The 19,494-nt window shown below is 39.2% G+C and overlaps 1 protein-coding gene across 5 annotated transcripts in view; it reads left to right on the forward strand.

Moving 5' to 3' along the window:
* Nucleotides 1-19,494, forward strand: part of PTPN12 (protein tyrosine phosphatase, non-receptor type 12) — a 124,327-nt gene that overhangs the window by 46,066 nt on the left and 58,767 nt on the right. For all 5 annotated transcript variants that reach the window (XM_019543616.1, XM_019543613.1, XM_019543612.1 and 2 more), the window contains exons 2-6: nt 9,370-9,478; nt 12,497-12,573; nt 14,624-14,719; nt 16,706-16,744; nt 17,681-17,752. In XM_019543616.1, coding sequence (XP_019399161.1) covers nt 9,370-9,478; nt 12,497-12,573; nt 14,624-14,719; nt 16,706-16,744; nt 17,681-17,752 — 393 coding nt within the window. The remainder of the gene's footprint in view (nt 1-9,369; nt 9,479-12,496; nt 12,574-14,623; nt 14,720-16,705; nt 16,745-17,680; nt 17,753-19,494) is intronic.

Genomic DNA, 19,494 nt, shown 5'->3' on the forward strand with positions numbered 1-19,494 from the left:
ACCTCCAAGTTAAAGCTTGCCTTATTCTTGTGCTTTGTTATACTGATGTATTGTAATGATCTGCAGCAGTCCATATAAGATCACATTTGGAGAACAAATGTTCTGAGGTTTATTCCTGTATTTGAATATTAAAGAATTGTTCACCAATTACCAAAGCAGTTTTTTTTTTCAGGAGCCTGTAATTTTGTGATATTTGGGAATTTTAAAACAAATTCTGCTGTTGCTTGGAGACATACTTTGCCAGTCTTCATCATGAAGCAAGTCTACTGAAGCCATTTGAGAATAGTTATATAAATGCTGTAGCTTGTAAAGCTGCCACTACTTTCCTTGCACAAATTCAGTTGATTTAATATAGTGAAGTATGGCATAATGTGTAATAAACTGCTGTTGCTCAGATGATCATGTGGTCTGTGGGCAGGTAGCTGAAACCATATTGTTTTAGCATGACTTTTTTCTATTACTTTATATAATAGTTTTATTATAATGAAGTCTTGTTTACTGAGATTTTTATGAATTACTAGTTCATTATAAGATATCAGAATGAGAACTAAACTAAATTTGATTAATTGCATAGTTCATTACCTTACTTATAGAACCTACGTGCTTGCCAGTTCACAGAAGTGATCTTTTCTGTACGAGTAAAATTACTATTACTGTCAATATCTGAGTGGATTTGAGTTAGTACTTGAACATATGTTAACTGGAGTTGTAGCAAGGTCATTCAGCAGTGCTTCAGAAATTTATGATAATATTGCTAGTTGTGAATGTGAATACATCATATTGTCACAAATACAAGCTAGTTAGGCTCAGTATTAGAGTAGAATTTAATTGGTTGACCATATTGAGTTTTTTAACAGTTTTTGCTTGCAAGGTTTTGTCAGTTACACGATGCTACTGTTATCCCAGTAGTAGAAAGAAATAGTGGTAGGAAAGGAGACAGAACCACATAATGAAGGGGATTCTTAAAATATTTGCTAGGACTTCCTTATTTAAAACCATCGCTGGGTATGACAGAAACCTATTAGAGATGCAGAACCTCTAAGCTCTAGTTGGCTAGTGCAGTCCAGTCTTTTGAAAAGAACTGTCATGTTATGAATAATGGGAAACAGTTGCTCTTCAGTGTGTGCGTGTCTGTTTTTTAATTTAATGCTTCATCTTTTGTGTTGGCAAAGATTTGCCTTGCTTTGTTTCTAGAAGAATGAACTTGGTGCTCAAGAAGAGAAGGACTTGCTCTTAACTGCCTCTCTTCAGTGCCACCTATTGCAGCACCAGAAAGAAAAGTGCTAACTTGGTTAAAAGATGCAAACAAAACACACGTACCTGTACTTTAGTTGCCAATACATTTTAAAAGATAAAATACCATGTTTTCACAAAGTAGTAGTGCTGGGCAACAGCAGTTTCCAAACCCGTAGAAGCACAAACAGTTATTTAGTTAGTATTGTGTGGCTGTTTTTGGACTATCTGATATGCCCACTCAGTTTCATTCTGGGTCTTTTTACTTTCTGCATCATTTCACAAAGTTGCCCAAAGACTAAGCTGATGTGATGAGCCTAATTTAACTTCATGTGAATTTCTGTCTGCCTGCTCCCCCACCCCCCAGTCTGATTTGCGTGCTGGATTAGTACTAAATTTTGGTCTAGTGCTGCTTGAGTTTGATGTTCTCCCCCCCCCCCAAAAAAAAAAAATTCCAAACCAACCCAAGTTAATGTCCGTAGTGCATTCAGAATTGACTGCTACTGACGTCTCAGTGAAACAGTGTTGCTTCTAATCTATTGACAAGCCGTTTTCAAAAATCTCTTTATGCTCATCTGTAGTGTGATGTACTGGGAATAGTAGTGGGGACTACAATTTCATGTCTCTGGGATTGGATTCTAGCCTGCTCGCAAAGAACCTGAGAGCTAAGAAATGTGATGGCTGGGCCACATGAAGATCACTTCAGCAGAGGACTCTTGTATGTTGATAAAGTCCTCTTTCCAGCTGAATCCACAGCAGCTGCAGCCCCCATCCCTCCTGATACTTTTCTGGGTAGGACTTCAACATGTGTTAAGTCTTCAGGGTATGTGTGAATCCCTCAGCATGTTCTTTATTTTAGCACGGCAATGGTAGTTGACAATCCTGAACAACTTCCTCCTGATACCAAAACCATCCCTGACTGTCCAGACAGTACTTTATTGGTTATGCTTGTTTTGTTTTCAGGTGGCTTTTTCCTGTACCGGTGAGGGCAAGAAGCTGTTTTAAAGGAAAGCTTAGGTGGAAGTTCATGGTATTAGCTGTTTGCGCTAGGAAGGTGTGGACTATTAAGCACAGCTGAGGACTAGTGTTTATAGGGGCATTTCCCACTTAAAATTCGAGTTCTGTCCAAAACTTTACCTGTGTCTGAAGTAGTACTGTGTGCATTAGAATTAAACTTGCATTTATTTAAGTTTTCTTTGGACAACTTTCTGAATGGGTGTTTTTATTCCTTCACCATGTGGATTTTATCTGTTGCAATAATTAAGTAGTTTCAGAAAAGGATTGTAATACCATAAAAATAGGAAGAAGATTCAGGTGCAAGCATGCTAATTTGAAACTACTCTGAATTTTGTTTTAATTAACAAAAATGTCCAGCAAAAAACTAGTTAAGTGTTTCCTCTTACTGCATAGAAGTAATAAGCATGTTGTATAAGGTTAGACTAAGACTTCGTTCCTAAACGCTGACAAGGGCTGTGACTAAATCTCTCTCTTGGCCTACTTGAAATACCGGCGTAGGGTGAAATTTGGCAGAAATTTGTCCGTAGGGAAAATTATGATGGGGGGGAGGGGACTGATTGTCCTAGTTTTTCAATGTGTGCACTCGTATTTTTGGATAACTTGTAAAGAAAGAATTGTCTTGGAAAAAGTAGGGCACTTAGCTTAGCATGGGATTCTTAGTGAACAACATTACAGGTAGAAGCAGTGTTTGATTACATAATTTTTGTTTCTTTGGAAAATATAGGGAGAATTATATTGGCATACAAAACTCTCCTCTGGCATCACAAACTTTAAAATCTTGTACTATCACAGTACAGCCAGAGTGGAGTGAGGTACTTCAGAATGGTGGAAGCCCTACTGTAGACTAGTGGATAATAATAATCGCCATGTCATCTCTTGTTATACCAGGCCAGGGGTATCAGACTCACTTGGCCTTATGGGCTGGATCTCAACCATGGAGCTTTTCACGGGCTGGATGAACACTTCTGTGCTGGTTCTAGTAATGCAGCAGCTCTGGTAGCCATGGGGGTTACCAGTCCACTGCCGCAGAATTTCATCCCCAGTGGGGATCTCAACCCAGGTATTTGGCAACAGAGTAGGTGATAGTGGTGTTAACCCTTAATGACCCCGTGGCTGTGGTGTTTGGGCCAGAACCCAGGGGGGTCATAACACTACTGCCACTTGGCCTACTGTTGCAGAACTGCATTCTCAATATGGTTCCCAAGCCAGGATTTGTGTGGTAGGATGAGTAACAGCGTTGTTATCCCCTGAGTGCAGGCTGGATCTGAACATGGGTCGTCATGAACTGTAAGATGTCTCCATGGGCTATATGTTTGACACTCCTGCTCTAAGCAGAACAGCTTGAATCCAGTCTGCCTCTAGAAATGGTCGGTAAGCCATAGGGCAAAACTAATTGAGAAGTTAGGGTAGGCAGGCCCTAGTGGCATATTAGGTGTGTAAAGAAATGTTAAATATTTGTATAGCTGTGAGGATCAGGAAGGAGGCAAAATAGGGGGAAAAGACTCAAAGGATTTTTGTTTCAGACAAATGCTTTGTGCTTTTAAATATCTTTAAATTCTTGTGTAGTCTATGGAAAAAGTTGGATAGCTTCTAATATATGTAGACAATTTCTGATATACAGTAGTTGTGTGTGTGTTATTGAGCAGTGTGCCTCTACTACAGGTCTTGCCAAAGTATAAATTAATAACTAGCAAAATAGGCTGACTGCAGAAGAGTTACACAGTCTCTCAGATTGTAATGAGCTGTTTTTATTCATTGCGAAATTCTGTGTAGTAGTGGTCTAAGACTAAAAAAAAATTAGGCTTTTTTGAAGCAACCTTGAAGGATGCCGTTGCAGAGAATTTTAAACAATTCACAATACTGTCTTTCAACAACTATGAAAGCCGGAAATGTGTTTCTGACACTCAAATTGTTCCAGTCAAAAGATCAACCCCCACTGCCATAAGTGGTAAGGGTTTGTCACTATCCCACAAACCACTTCTGTAATACAGTGAATAAGCAGAATTAGACTGTGCAGTACTTCTAACTAGAATGGAACTTAGTTTTTTAGAAACTTCTGAATGGTTCAACATAATTTGAAGAGCTACATACAAACTTCCAATTGCTAGTTAAAAATGTGCATGTAAATGAAGGCTCTCTAAACACTAGAACAACTATTAGAGTGCATGTAAGTGCTGTGCAAGCTTCCATGCTATCTATGAAGGCACCAGGCTTTTGATCTTTAACATCCCTGCTGTTCATCTGAAATTCTTCTGGGAAGCAATTTGGCAGTCTTGCTGATTTGTTCCAAATGAGTGCTGCTTTGTGTTGTGGACAGTTGTTTATTATGGAGCAATATAAAGCCGGTCCCTCTGACAGCTCTTCCTGGATCTCTTTCCATCTGCATAGTTGAAACTGAATTCTTTCTTCTTAAATCCTCTCACTACCCTCATTCTGTTACTGACTGTTCTCCCTGACCCTCTGGTCTGTACCTGGAAATCCTCCCAGGTCTGCATAATTATCTATGCCTTCAAGTTGCATCTAAATTTTGATGCAGCTTCCTCCGTAGCATTTCTAAGGTTGCATAGATCTTTGTCTTTTATTAAGTGTGCTGTAATTCCTTCTGGTCCAATGGAGTCATCCTCCCCTCTGTCCCATCTAAAACTAAGCTGTTATGACTGTCCCTTTTCCCTTGCTTTTTTGACTGTTCTATTTGTGGGCTTTTTTCTTTTTCTTTCCTTTTTTTAATCCTTTCACTAAGCATATAATGCAAGTTACTTCACCTTGCTCCTAAGGCCCTTCGGAAATCTGCCCCTTTTTATTTATCAGCTGTTGGCTCTTCTCTCAAATGGAGAATTATACAAGTCCACCTGGGATCTTTCCTTAGTTCATTTATTTCCTGTCCTTTTGTCCTCTTTTGTGCTATTCTATACAATATCATCAAATATCTTCTCAGACCCCATTCTGCAATGATTAAGTTAGCTAATGATGGAGAGACTGAAACTAGGTGAGACTAGATAAAATATAACAAATAAGAATCCTTGAACTTCCCCTACCCCTCATGTGTGAGATTGAGTTCTTCACATCAGGGACAGTTTCCAGACATGTGGACAGTACTTCACATACTGTTGACATTAATAGGCAAACTAATTCCAGTTTGTGTCAGTTAAATCTTATCAGTGAATTCAAGCCCTTCTGAAGGGAATACACTTAACTACTGTGCAATCCTAAACCTTTAGGTTAATTACCCAAACATTTTCTGTATCTTGTATTTAAGGACAAATGTTCCAGCACATTTGAATTGTACCATCACCAAAAGATAGCAGCTGAAAAATTATTAAGGAATGTAGTTCAGGATAGAGCTATGATGTTGAAATTTCAGTGGTTCATTCATTTTCGTTTCTGCTTCTGGCTTTTCTTCTGATCCTAAGGAAACCTTATTCCTCCTTGTTCTCCCCCTGCCCTTCCAACTTTCCTGTTGATTGTGCAAAAATTATATTATGAGATTTTTTTTTTCCTAACATATCAGTTCCTAGATGATGCAACTAGATCATCCTGTCTGTGTCTTTTAACCAATTTTTGTTGTAAATGCAGAGAAATCTGGCTAATTGTAATAATAATTTGTCACAGTGGCCTTGTTACTTGTTTCCCTGCTGGTCCTACTGAATGTGTATACTTTGTGTACAAATTAGCATTTGTTGTCTGTTAAAATGTTGTTAGTCATTTGCAAATGTACCTGTACAGTGATAATGGGCCTGAAAGGTACTGATCAATGTCTTCTACAGCACCTGTCAAGCCAGATGAGGTTTGTAAAGCAGTGGATACTCTTCAGGTTTTTTGGCATAGGGGATTAACTGTAACATTTTACAAATTTTCCTCCTTTTGGGGCAATGAATGCATGTAAGAGTGCAGAGCAAGGAACTAATAGATTATTTTACTCCTTCACAATTGTGCAATTCTTACAGGGAGCTTCTGTATTTTTGTAGTAAGGAATTGTATATTAAGCACTTAACTGTATAGTCATATAGTTATAAGGAAGCAAAAAAAGGGCAGATTTTTTTGGTAAAAAGACAAGTTTTATCAACACACTTCCTACTTTTTGTATTTGTTTTAAGTAGCAGGAATGTCAAGTATGGTTTTTTTTCCCTGCCTGTTGCTGGCAGGCTTGGAGGTTTCAGATTATAAACCACATTTTTCTTACTTTTGAATGGGACAGACAACTAGAAGAGATTTCCTGGATTGCAGGCACCACTTCATGGAATCCCTTTCATAAATTAATTAAGTTCCATCTTAATAGCAACTAGACTTTTTTTTCTTTTTGCCCCCACTTATTCCATTGCAAGGCTGTTCCAGAATGTGATTGCTTTACTTCAGGGGTGTCAAGGATGCACAGGTCAGATATGGACCCTAGACCTCCTGGAGGAGCTGGGGATTTGGTGTGGGGCGAGCAGGGGAGAGGCCTGTTCCCAAATTCCATTGGCAGCTGATAATCCCCTTGGCTAAGAAACCAGTAGAGCTTAAGTTTGCTGCCATTTGCCCTGGGGTTAGTCTGTGGCAAGCCCTGGAAGTTTGATGTCTCTGCTTTAATGGATAGGAACCTGTATAATTTCCAGGCCAAATTTCATTTGTGGTCAGTTTATACCCATTTATTCTTATATCAGCATTGCCTTTTTAGCTCATAGCTTTTCTTTCTTCCTTCTTTATTTTCCTGGTCTATTTATAGGCAGAAATCATATACCCTTGTTTTTACTAAGTTAAATGAGCCCAACTCTTTGCCTCCTCATAAAGTAGGCTATCCATTCCCTCAATTGCCTTCAGTGGCTCGATGCACCTATTTTCTGGTGACCAAAACTATGTGCAGTGGGCAGATCTCTGTGCAAACTTATCATGCCAGATAGCAGTGTCCTCAGATATATTTTGTTCCACATGGCTTCCCTGTCAGAAAGTAGCATGCCTCTTTTTAGCTGCATGACACTGTAGGTCTAATTAACACTGACTCTTAGCAGTGCCAGTTAGCCTTCCTGCAGTCCTGTGAGAACATGGCTGCAAAGCTGGTGGTTGACACTAGGGCTCCTGACATGTTACATTTTAAAACATGATTAACATCTAAAATAGTAACCTGGCCATATGTTTAAGTAGATTTAAGGTGTGATAATACGGTGGATAATACTCTGTGGTTCATTTGTATAACGCCTTAAATTGCATGTGTGGCCAATTTGGGATCTGTCATTGGGCCAGCCCCAATGCTCAGCTGAGTGTCAGGATCTAGTGTGGGACAGCCCTAGGGCCTGGCATACAGCTGTCCCAGCAGCCTGATCCTGGGGTCTTCAAGCACTGGCAAGTTGCAAACTGGGCATGCTGCCCAGCTGAGTGGTACATGGGGTTTAACTCAGCCCCAGCTCATGGGGGCCATGGGATTGGACTGCCATAGCCCAATGCTGGGTTCTTGTGTGCTAGGTCCTTTAAAATCCTGTGTACCACCAGGCTGAGCAGCATATGGGGTTTAACTCAGTTCTGGCCTTGGGGACCCTGAGATTGGGCTGTTATAGCCTGATCTCAGATCTCTGTGCCCTGGGAACTTTAAAACCCTGTGTGGTGGTCAGCAGGGCAGTGTACCTGGTCTCTGTGCTCAGGGCGGAGTTGAAACCTCTGATGATTGTCAGCTGGGGTAGAGGACCTGACTGGATTTCAGATCTCAGTTCGGTACCCTGCCGCAACTGACAGTTGTTGGCACCTGGGTTTAAATTTGCTGGTCCAGAGGGAACCCAGGGATCATGATCCTGGACTGTCCCTACACTGATAAATAAGGTATGAGGGGGATCTAATCTCTGATCTCAAAATCACACATCCTGCTATACACATGAGCTTAGACCCCATGGGACCTTAAACTAGATGTCTTTCAGAGGCCTAGTTTGCACAAGGCGGCATGGCATGTCTGAGTGCTGTGCTGGGTAGAATGGTAAATTTAGCATGTAGGTATGCCTGGTATTGTACTAATGCTTGTCTTTATTGGATAGATGCCTTTGGATGCATCTCAGCCTGTGCACACTTTTTTCACAGTTTCATCACTGGTAGTGTTGATGCTCAGTGTTTCTCGGCAGCTGCTTTATCAGGTGTTCAAAATATTATTTTAAAATGTGAATTAAAAATTACTTCTTGTATGGGAAAAGTCTATTTATGATGTTGTTATAGATGAAGCTAGTAGACAAAAATACTTGAATTAAAAAAACAAACCAAAAATACCTCCCCCTCCCTTCTCCCTGCCCAGTTTTCATTAGTTTATAACAGAACTCTTAACTAACTTGTTTGGCTTTACCATTTTTCACTCAAAATTTCATGGGGTTTCTTTTAACTTCAATCTCCCTCAGAGATGAGGTAGTACAGGTTTCCCTCGCTTTATGCTGTACATGCGTTCCTGGAAAATGGCACATAACTCAGATTCACATAAGGGGAACCCACTTTACAATGTAACAAATAGGGATACTGTACTGTACTGACCTGTAGACCTATTTCTACCACTTTTACAAGACAGTTTTGGTACTCGCCAACAGCAGATGGTATGCACAAGCACAGGTTGGTGGTGAATTTTACCATAATGGGGATGGCAACTACAGAAATGTGTCTCAGACAACGAGTGAGGAGCACAGATCCACAGAAGAGATTATCTTTTGGTGTGTGTCACTCCCATAATGCACCGTACAAAGCAGCTGACTGTGGGCTTCTACCACACCACTCGCATAAGAGTGAATTTACCTCACTTATAATGAAGTTTTGGTATAAAAAGGGTCATCACACCTACAGAACCCACATAAAGCGAGGGAAACCTGTATGTCTCCTTTGTACTATACATTTAAGAGGAGTTGTATATTGCCTTTCCTTCCTAACTTCAGTTAGCTCAACCTAAAAGTTTGTCACCAAAGTCTTACTTTTGGAGTGATGCAAAAAAGCCATATAATTATTTCTTTAAGTGTAATTGTCACTTAATTATAGGAAATCGGGGGGGTGGGGGAAAGGGTGACTACTAAATAGTTCTGTCTTCACAGTTTAGCATGATGCTTGTACAATAGGGATGACCTTTATTTGCTTAATGTTTATGTTCAGACCTTAAAACATTGCTTAAATTTAACATCTTTATTTCAGAGGTTAAGAAGATTATCAACCAAATATAGAACAGAAAAGATCTATCCAACGGCCACTGGTGAAAAAGAAGAAAATGTTAAAAAGAACAGATATAAGGACATACTGCCATGTAAGTTTGACTTTTATTATACAGATCAAAGAAATGTTAATTATCCTTTCCAAATATACCTTGAGTCTTACTATTCACATCCTGTTGAACAGCTAAATTATATGGAAATTATCCTCTGCTGTAAGATTTACTGCAACATCTTAATTTTATCACCAAGTTGAGAGGTGCTGCCCAGGCTCTTCCTTCCCCCCCCGCCCTTCCTAATTTTAGTTATTTTCATATATAAGGCTACTGGATTAAAAAGGAATATATGAATACCTGGACCTTTTGTTTCCAGATCTGGCAAGCTGGCACTTTCCATAAGCAGCAGATTAATTCAGAATTTAATTCTATGTCGTCACTGATTTTTATTTTATTTTCAATAATCAGCTGTTCAGCAGAGCTGGGCAGCAGTAGCTTTGTAACAGTGAGTTGTCAGTCCTACCAGCACCCTGCTGCTCCACTACAGTGGGAATGCCGGCAAGACTGATGATACTGCTGTACTGTCATTGATGGTGGGAAGACCTGTCACTACCCAGGGTTGTGGGCTAGGGAGGAGAGGACTCTCAGGTAGGGCAGTAACAGTTCATTGGGTAGGCAGGACTGCTGGATCAGCTGTTGCCACCTTGGGCTACAGGTGGCAGCCCCAGCTAATTGAGCAAGGGATACTATCTAATTAGTTGTTGCCACTGCTGGTAGTTTTCAGATTGCCATGATAGCAAGAACTAGTTGAGTGAGCCTTTGTATCAGCTTTGTAGCACCCCAGGCAGTGCATGCCTCCTCGTACTTCATTTATTTATTTATTTATTTATTTATTTATTTGTGCTAAAAATGAATGTACGTCCAAGGCTTAAGATACCCAAGTCCACTTAGGTCTCTAATTGAGGGCCAGATTATGTTTCATCTAAGTTAAGATGCATCATGTCCATTGTGGAGGAGGCACAAAAAACATTTAAGGACCTCTGCCTTCTGTGGTCCCAGACACAGATTAATTTTTCCAGTTTGTCATTGGAAGGTAGAGTGCTCTCTGAGCTTTCTACCTTGATCTAATGTGCTCCAAATTTGGGGCCTTTCCAGACAGACTGCAAAAGATATGCCTGACATGGCTTTTGGAGAAGGATGAAGGCATGCTTCTTGAAATAATAAAAGGGCAAAAATGAAATTTTTGTAGGTATCTGGTTGACATGATTCATAAATCTGAAGTTGCTGAAATGCTGTTGTATTTTTAATAGTAAAATAAGCACTTGGTACCTTGGCAAAAACATTTTTTCTAAGGGTTTTTTGTCTCTTTTTCCTTTCAACATTGAAAAGCACAAAACTAGTTCAGGAGAAAAAATTGAATGTGGGGCAGTTGGGAGCTAAATCAACTGTTTGATAGTAATATGAAAAATGGGGTAAACATTGGCTGAATTCATTGTTATTCAGGTCAATTGGAAGTTCAGATGTATGATTTCCTTTGGGTAATATTCAAGAGGTCTGGTATGGTAATTGTGATTTTTTTTTTTTGTAAGAAAAATCCAGAAAACTTTTCCAGGGAAAATACTTTCTTCTGACTATCTCATAACAAAGCAAATAGATTAAAAAATTATAAGTACATTTTCTTACAATTTAAAAATAAAAAATTTGAAAAACAAAGATAACCTAGAAATGCTTTTATATTTGGGAGAATTTCTTCTTTTTGCCAAAGAAAGATGTAGGGTTGGGGTGCCCATCATGAGTTCAGACAATCCTAGTTTCAGCCTGAATTGGCATGCGTTCTTAACCTGCACATGCTGTGTTTAATAAACTATCCTAAATGCTATTTTAGCTTAAAATATTGAGTATTCATTATTTAAACGGAACAATTTTAAACTCTAAGCTAAACAATAAAGGTGCATATATGTTCAATATCATAGAGTCCTTGGGATCTCAGGGTTTGCAATGTAATTCAGCTTTGCTGAACGTTTTATAGTGCAGAATGAACTTTCATTTAAAAAATGTACAGCCCTTAAACCTGCAGAGATTTTTGAAAACAAACTAAATATAAACTGGAGTAGCTATATTAGTTGGAGTCTGCACCTAAATAATAGTTAAAAGAGGTGAACTGCCCTGATAGTTTCAGGTGAGTCTTAGTGACCTAACAGCTCTTCAGCCTGGTGCCATGATGTATCAGCATTTTCTATATGAAGAAGGGCTTGTCTGACATCTTTCAGCTGTATGCCTGGTCCCCAAAAAAAAAAAAACCCCCCACCAAAAAACTTTTGCTTTTCACTCATTTTCTGGACCATCACAACTGTATTGCAGCTCCCAACTCATCTGTGGCATTGGTAATTTAAAGTGTTCTTAGTCTCCTGGAACTTTTCCCTTGAATGTTTGGTAGGCTGAAGGAAATGGAAAAATTGAGCCTTTATCCTAAAAATTACTTGGAAAAAAGTTTCTGCCTTTAGAATTTCTCTTGGGTAGAGGTGAAACTTTCTAAGAAACTGACTTAAGTAAATCCTGCTCAATCAACTACTTCCAGTTGCATATCTCCCAGGCCATATTTAGAACCTCTGTGCTATAGTTGACATGCTTAAGTTTACCTCCTCAGCCAACTGAATTCTTGTCAGCAAACTCTATTGGGAATTTTTCTGTCTCTTTTTTTCCTGTGATTACCTGTTCCTGTAAAGGAATCCAGCTTTTTGTTCCTTCCATTTCTAGACAAACCGTCACTGTGGCCATTAATATTGTGCAAATAAATTTTGCTTAACTTTAACTTGCGTTTGTTGTGCTGAACCTCACTTTTTTTTTGGGGAGTCCCAATAATTAGCCATCTGAGCTAGAGATCCTCTGAAAAGGACAAGGTGGTGGCTGTTACCCTGCCCTTCTACTTGCATTAGTTTGTTCAGAAATTGCTAATTTTATTGACTGGCTTGTCTCTGCTCCCAACTACTATTCCTCATGATGATGGGGAAACGTTCTGTTAATGTCTAATTTACCCCATCAAGCATTGTTTTATTTATGCATCAGGTAAATCTTAACACATGCTGTAATTCTTCACTAAAAACTATCTTCTTTTAGTTGATCACAGCCGGGTTAAACTGACTTTAAAAACTCCCCCGCAAGATTCAGACTACATCAATGCAAATTTTATTAAGGTATGTATTAATATCTAACTACATTAAAATACTTTCTGAGCTTTGGTTTTTATAATAGTGCCTTTTTAATCTCTTTAATATTCTATGTACTATATGAAATAAAATAATCTTTTAGATAAGGTTTTCAGTTGGCACAATTTTACTTCGTTTACAAGCATACTGCCCCAGATTTAAGTTTTAGGATTTAATATTATTTATACCACAAGGTACATACACTTTTTATTAAGACATATTCCAATTAAGCAAAAGAAGATGCAAGCTTATCTCATTAAAAGTTTGTATTTGTAATTATGTTGAAATGTGCTGTTCCAAATAACAGATTTAAAAGGCAATCCTAGGCTGTTTTTAGAGATGATTAATAAGGTGGGTATACACAATCTATGGATACATGTGCATTCATGTGCAGCTGAATACAAAATCACTTACTGCATTGAGGTATTACAGAGGCAACATTTGTGTAGGATATCAAATTTATAATTTGCAGGCTAATACAATAAATATATTAATCATTTGGAAAAAAATACAGTTACAGTTTTGATAGAATATTGTTATAGTTTGCCCTTTGGCTGTACATCCTTAAGGGACAGTTATTAAGCTTTCCTTGCATTTTCCTTTAGGTTTCTGTCAGGTGATGCTTTTAATCACAACCTTTTGCTAAAAAAGAGGTGTTTTTCTTTTAAATAAATGTTATTTTTATATAAATTTGATTAAAAAAAGCATGAAACAATGTGTAGAACCAGTGGAGATTGAATGCTTGTATTTGATTTATAGTAAATTTTTCTGATTGCACAAATTTTACAAGCCTGTTTTAACCTTGGAAAAATGAACAATGAAATGTAACGTTATTTGAAAGGAGTTGCATTTCTTGTCTGACTTTAAAAAAAAAAGATTGAACATTTTTCTTGAGACTTTCCATAATGGGCAAATTTGATAGGATGCATGTTTTCCAATTTTATCTTAAATCATTTAACAGTGGAGGAGAAAAGCTTTTATAAGTCAGGGGAATTGACAGAATTAAAGATTCTTTATAAAATGTCCACTTAATTTACAAGCTGCTCAGTTTTAGAAAATGGCCCCAAAATGTTCTCACATACCACATGTCCCCAAATAGGACATGATGCACCTTGTTTTGGGTGTGGAAGAATGAAGAAAGTTTTTATTTTTTCCCCCCAAAGTTATGATGGAATAGATTAGGGAAAGAACCTAATCTTTAGCTCACTCTCACTCTCCCTTTCGTGCTTAACCAAAAGCTGAAACTAGTTGCTACTGAAGTGGATCCATGAGTGGATCTAGGGTTTTGAAAAGAGCTAAAAAGTGTCTGTAGGTCTGTGAAATAATTGGGGAGAGAGCAGGAGAACAAACAGCAAAATTGTCAAGAAAGGATAGCTCTATTAATGGAACATCAAGACTATTTAAAAGAGAGAGGGGGTTGTGAAATGGAGAGCCATTACTGGGAATCAGATGGGTGATAATGAACCTTTAAGGTAATTCTGTCAGCTGCCTAAATAGAAATGCCACTGATGGCAGCTGGCATTAAACTTTGGGTAGATCAGGAATCAAAGTGGCTGTGACCATACCACTGTACTTGCAGGATCTACCCCTGCTGGACTCTGCCCCTCTATCCGTGCAGCTGCTGGAGGAAAGACCTGGGAAAATGAGCAACAGCCAACTTACAGCATCTCCACACTTATATTCTGCTTCCCTGCTTAAGACAATTATGGAAAGCTAATTTTTGAGAAAAGGGTATATGTGCTTGTGAAAAAATACAGTAGTAAGAAAAAAATTACGAACAGATGAAATCTTGACTTCTTTTGGAGCCATATTTGAAATTAGTTCCAATGGAGCCAGGATTTTGTGCACACTTTCCCACTGTATTTGGAGTGTGGTAGTGGCTAGTCCTTATCTTTTGTAAGTAGAAAAAAGAAGAGTAGCTCACAGAAGAGGGATACATTGCAAAGAGATTCTACAGTTGCGTTTAATTTATGAAATTGGGAACCTTTTAAACCAGATTTTCTTTGTGAACATTAGCTATTTCTTTGTGCAATTTTAGGGAGTATATGGGCCAAAAGCATATGTTGCTACCCAGGGACCATTAGCAAATACAGTAATAGATTTCTGGAGGATGATATGGGAGTACAATGTTGCAGTAAGTAACCTACTTTTTTCTTAACTTGTTACCTTATCCCTTGTTATAGTGAAGAATGTTGAGCAGTTAAGAATGCATGTTCATTTTACTGAAAATTCTGGAATAAGGAATGTTTACAGAAATTGAGCAATTTGGACTTTTGCCAGTCATTCCAGAGACTCAAAAATATGACAGACCAGTAATATTTAACTAGAGCTTCTTCTATTATGAATAACTTTTAAATATTCAATTTATGTACTGCCTATAAAACCATTTCATTTTGTATGTTTAGAAATATGTGCATTTTACAAACAGCTCAACACTTCATTAATCACCTTTGTGCTACCTCTGTGGTCCATTATATTCAGGCAAAATTGGTTGTAATAAAGTTCAGACTCTAAAACGTAGGATTTTCTTACGTATGTGCTTACTCATGAATCTAGCATATATGCCTATGATGTTTGTAACTTGTTGACTTGAGTTAATATACAAGTTCTGTGAAATCTTAACATTTTCCACTGATTCATGGACATTCAAAAATGTACCCCTTCGGTTTTAATAATACAGTTTTAATATTTGAAAAAAAACAGATCACTCTGTTTCAATAAACATATGTTTAAGGATATGTACCAATGATCAGTTTCTGCCAGGAGAATTACTATTCTCCTAGTAGAAACCACAAGTGTGCAGATGTTCAAACTTCCCCCCCTTAAGCAAAAATGGCTGCTCTGAGAAAAATGACCCAGGACCAACCAGGGTTAAATCATTTCTGGGAGAGTTTCTCCCAGGAGACTGAATTTCTGCACACTTGCCCTTGACTTAACTCTTTCTGGGGATAGCCTTTCTGAGCCCAGGGTCACTAGTCAGGAGAAGAATTGAGAGAGACCTGCTCCCACCTGTTCTGTAGACTGGAAGGGGGGGAAGGAGCAGCTGCCAGATGCTCCCTGCCTGCTTCTCACTCCAGAGTTCCTGGTGTGAGAAGCAGGCAAGGGCTTCACTGTGTCACTTTCTCCACTGAGTTGCTGGGCATGGAGAGCTGAACACAGGGAGCAGCAGCTGCTCACACTGGAGTTCCCAATGTGAGAAGGAGGCAGAGAAGGACCCTGTTGGTTTCTCTTCTTAGCTCCTGGGCACTGGGAGCCAAGCTCAGAGAGTGGCACTGTCCCCTGGCTGCTTCCCTTTGGCTCCCTCCTTTTGAGTACTGAAAGTGGTGAATTAAAAGCTGGTATAGCTAGGAGCCTGGGCTTGGAGAGGCTTTCTGCAGCTTGGTGTCCAGCCTGATTGGCCTCCTCTTTACTCTCCTTGCTGTGCAGCCAGAAGCTAGCCAGCAGGGGAACAGGCTCAGGGAGGGTCTCCCTGGAGTAACGGGGCAAAACCCCTTCCCTCCATTCACACTGGAGGCCCTGGTGTGAGAAGCAGGCATGGGGCTTTGTCCCACTGTCCAGTGTTCCTGGAAACAGGTGGAGTGGAGAAGCCAACGCTTTTTTCAGACTGTGGGATCACCCTGGCTTTGGAAAGCACAAGGAGCAGGTCAGAGGGGGCAGTTGCAGGTATTTTTGTATTTAATGTTAATGCATGAAGCTTTATGAAAAATAGCAGTCACTTTCTATTTACAAATTTTTAATCCGTTTCCTTCAATTGGTTAACGCAGAAATCTAACTCACTGTCCCGAACTGAATACAGGGAGCAGCACAGCCTGCTGCTCATGCTGGAGTTCCCAACATGAGAAGGAGGCAGAGGATTTGCCCTGCTGCTCTCTGCTTAGCTCTTAGGCACTGGGAGCCAAGCTCAGGGAGTGGCACTGTGCAGGATGTAATTCAGACTGTTTAAAAAGTATAAAGGTACATGCTGCATCTAAGTTTGCAGTTTTTCCTATGTGTATCTTGTGCTTTAATGCAAATGGCCATTATGGATTCTCAGCACTCATTTGAGTGGAAAAGTTTCATAGCATACTTTCTTAAATGGTGTTGAATATTTTATAATTTATATTTAATTTTCCCTTTTCAGATAATAGTAATGGCTTGTCGAGAGTTTGAAATGGGAAGGGTATGTATACTATAACTAGATGGATACTAAAATCTCATTTAGGATAGTGTGTAAATAACAATGAGGCTTCATATGAAAAATCAGTCATTATTATAAATGCAGGTAAACCGCATTCAATGAAAACCATTTAGTTTTGTCATTCGGAATGAATGATAGGAGTTCCTAAATTTATATTCAGGAGCAAAATTGCATCAATATACAGCAGAACTCAGTGAGTGGGAACTGCTTTTTCATTCCATAAAGTGGGTGTACTTTGCAAACGGGGAGTACTATAGGCACCTGAATAGAAAATGAACTAATTTTCATATTCAGTTGGGCAAATGTTCGTATACATTTAAAATGAACTAGTTCTTAGTTCTACCTCTGATTTTTATCATGGAGATTTTTATGGTCCTATTGGGCATAAGTTCATTTACAGTTCATTACAGGCAAAGAATCTTGACTGTTGAGTGTATTAGGACCTCTTATCAATTGAGGGGGAATGGAAAGGCGTACTGCCTATATTTAAATCCACATATATATTTACTCAATTTTTATATACGTTTTCATCAGGGAAAGGTTACCTTCACTACTGGAGATGCATCATGGACACACACATGCCCACATGCTACTTTGAAGCAGGCCCCCCAGAATCATGAGTCTTAAGTCTTACTTTTGCAAATCTTTTGGTTATGTTTTTGGTCTTCTAAGTTTTTGGCTTTTGCTGTTTGTCTCCCATAACTTCTCTTGGTCACAAAGACTATATATTTTTTATTTTTAAATGACAGCTGAGATTCTTTCACAGGAACAGTAGCTATAAGAAAAAACACCAAATAGGATGAAGCTTGGGTATAAAATAGCAAGGATTGACAACATTTTTAATATACTTCTGCTATTGTGGTTTTCTTAAAATATGGATCCTGGATTAAATTAGGATAATGTTTTGTGTTTTAACAGAAAAAATGTGAGCGTTACTGGCCTTCACATGGAGAGGAAGCTGTAACTTTTGGACCATTTCGTGTATCTTGTGTAAGTTTAAAGTTTTGTAAATTAATTGAATGCAATGCTTTATGCAATGCAGCTTGGACTCTCTCCTTGTATTACTTGACTTTTTAATTTAATTTGTATATTTGGAAAGCAGTAGGTTGATATTAAGATCTAAACCTATTTTCTCAAATTAGTTTTTAGTAAAAGCTCTTAGGCAGTCCTATAAAATTGAAGACATAAACTATATTAGTCTTCAGTACCTTTTCATACTTTACAGAAAAATTGCAAATAATTGAAAGTATTAAAACATATTTTTCATGTATTAGGGCTCTTGCACGCTTGAACTAAGGCGTTTCAGAAGTGCATGAGAGCAAGAGTAAAACTAGAATAAAAAGGAAGTAAGAGGAATTAATGGTAAAAAACTGCACTTAAGCTGCAATAATATTAGAATCTGACTTTAACAGAAATATAAAAGATTCATAGATGTTTGGGTCAAAAGGGACCTCAGTAGATCATAGAGTCCAACCCCCTGCCAGGAGCAGGAAAGAGTGCTGGGGTTAGATGACCCCAGCCAGGTGCATGTCTCGACTCCTCTTAAAGACCCCCAAGGTAGAGGAGAGCACCATCTGCCTTGGAAGCCCATTCCAGATTCTGGCAACCCTGACCATAAAGAAGTTCTTCCTGATGTCCAGCCTAAATCTGCTCTCTATCAGTTTGTGGCTGGTGTTTCTAGTTACTCCAACAGGTGCCCTGGTAAACAGAATATCTCCTATTCCTTGCTGCCTCACCCCCACTGAATTTGTAGGCGGCCACAAGATCATCTCTCAGCCTTCTCTTGCAGAGGCTGAAGAGATCCAGGTCCCTCAGTCTCTCCTTGTAGGGCCCCTAATCATATGAGTGGCCTTCCTCTGAACCCTCTCAAATCTGCCTGGATTCGTTCCCTACCCTCTAGTGTGTTTAACCTTTACCCCATAATTTGGTAATGTCTGTGAATTTGGACAAAGTGCTCTCCATGCCCTCATCTGAGTCACTGATGAAGACATTGAACAGTACAGGTCCAAGGTTCAAGCCTTCTGGGACTCCACTGCCCACATCTTTCCAGGTTGATATGGATCAGTCTACCACCAGTCTGGGTGTGACCCCTAAGCCAATTTGCCATTCACCTGACTGTGTAATCATCTACATCACAGCCACTTGGTTTACTTACGTGAATAAGATGAGATACTGTATTGAAGGCCTTCTTAAGATCCCAGTAAATGACATCTACCTCAACTCCTGTGTCTAAGCGTTTTGTGACTTGGTCATAAAAAGAAACAAGGTTAGTTGGGCAGATCTACCTGCTATGAATCCATGCTGGCTGCCCTTCAGCATAATTTTCCCACTGGAGTCCCACAAATGTGATCCTTACAATTTTTTCAAAGGTTTTCCCAAGGATAGATGTGAGGCTATTTGGCGTATAGTTACCCAGATCCTCCTTCCTCCCCTTCTTGAAAATAGGGACCACCTTGGCCCTTTTCCAGTCCTCTGGGACCTGACCCTGAGCACCATGCGTACTCAAACAGCCATGCCGGTGGTTCTGCTATGACACTGGCCAATTCCTTCAGCACCGTTGGATGAAGATCCTTCCAAGTGGCCAATTCCTTCACCAAGTTGGCGGGCTGGTGTCTCTTTTGTGCCTGTCTATGATTCAGTTGGGAGATTTGTCTTGATCCATGTTCAGGAATACAAAAGCAAAAAACCCATTGATAAGAGCTCAGCCTTGTCCTCCCTATCTGTCACTAATT

The sequence above is a fragment of the Crocodylus porosus genome, unplaced genomic scaffold (genome assembly GCF_001723895.1).
Source record: "Crocodylus porosus isolate Cpor-Errol unplaced genomic scaffold, CroPor_comp1, whole genome shotgun sequence".
NCBI classification, from domain to species: Eukaryota; Metazoa; Chordata; order Crocodylia; family Crocodylidae; genus Crocodylus; species Crocodylus porosus.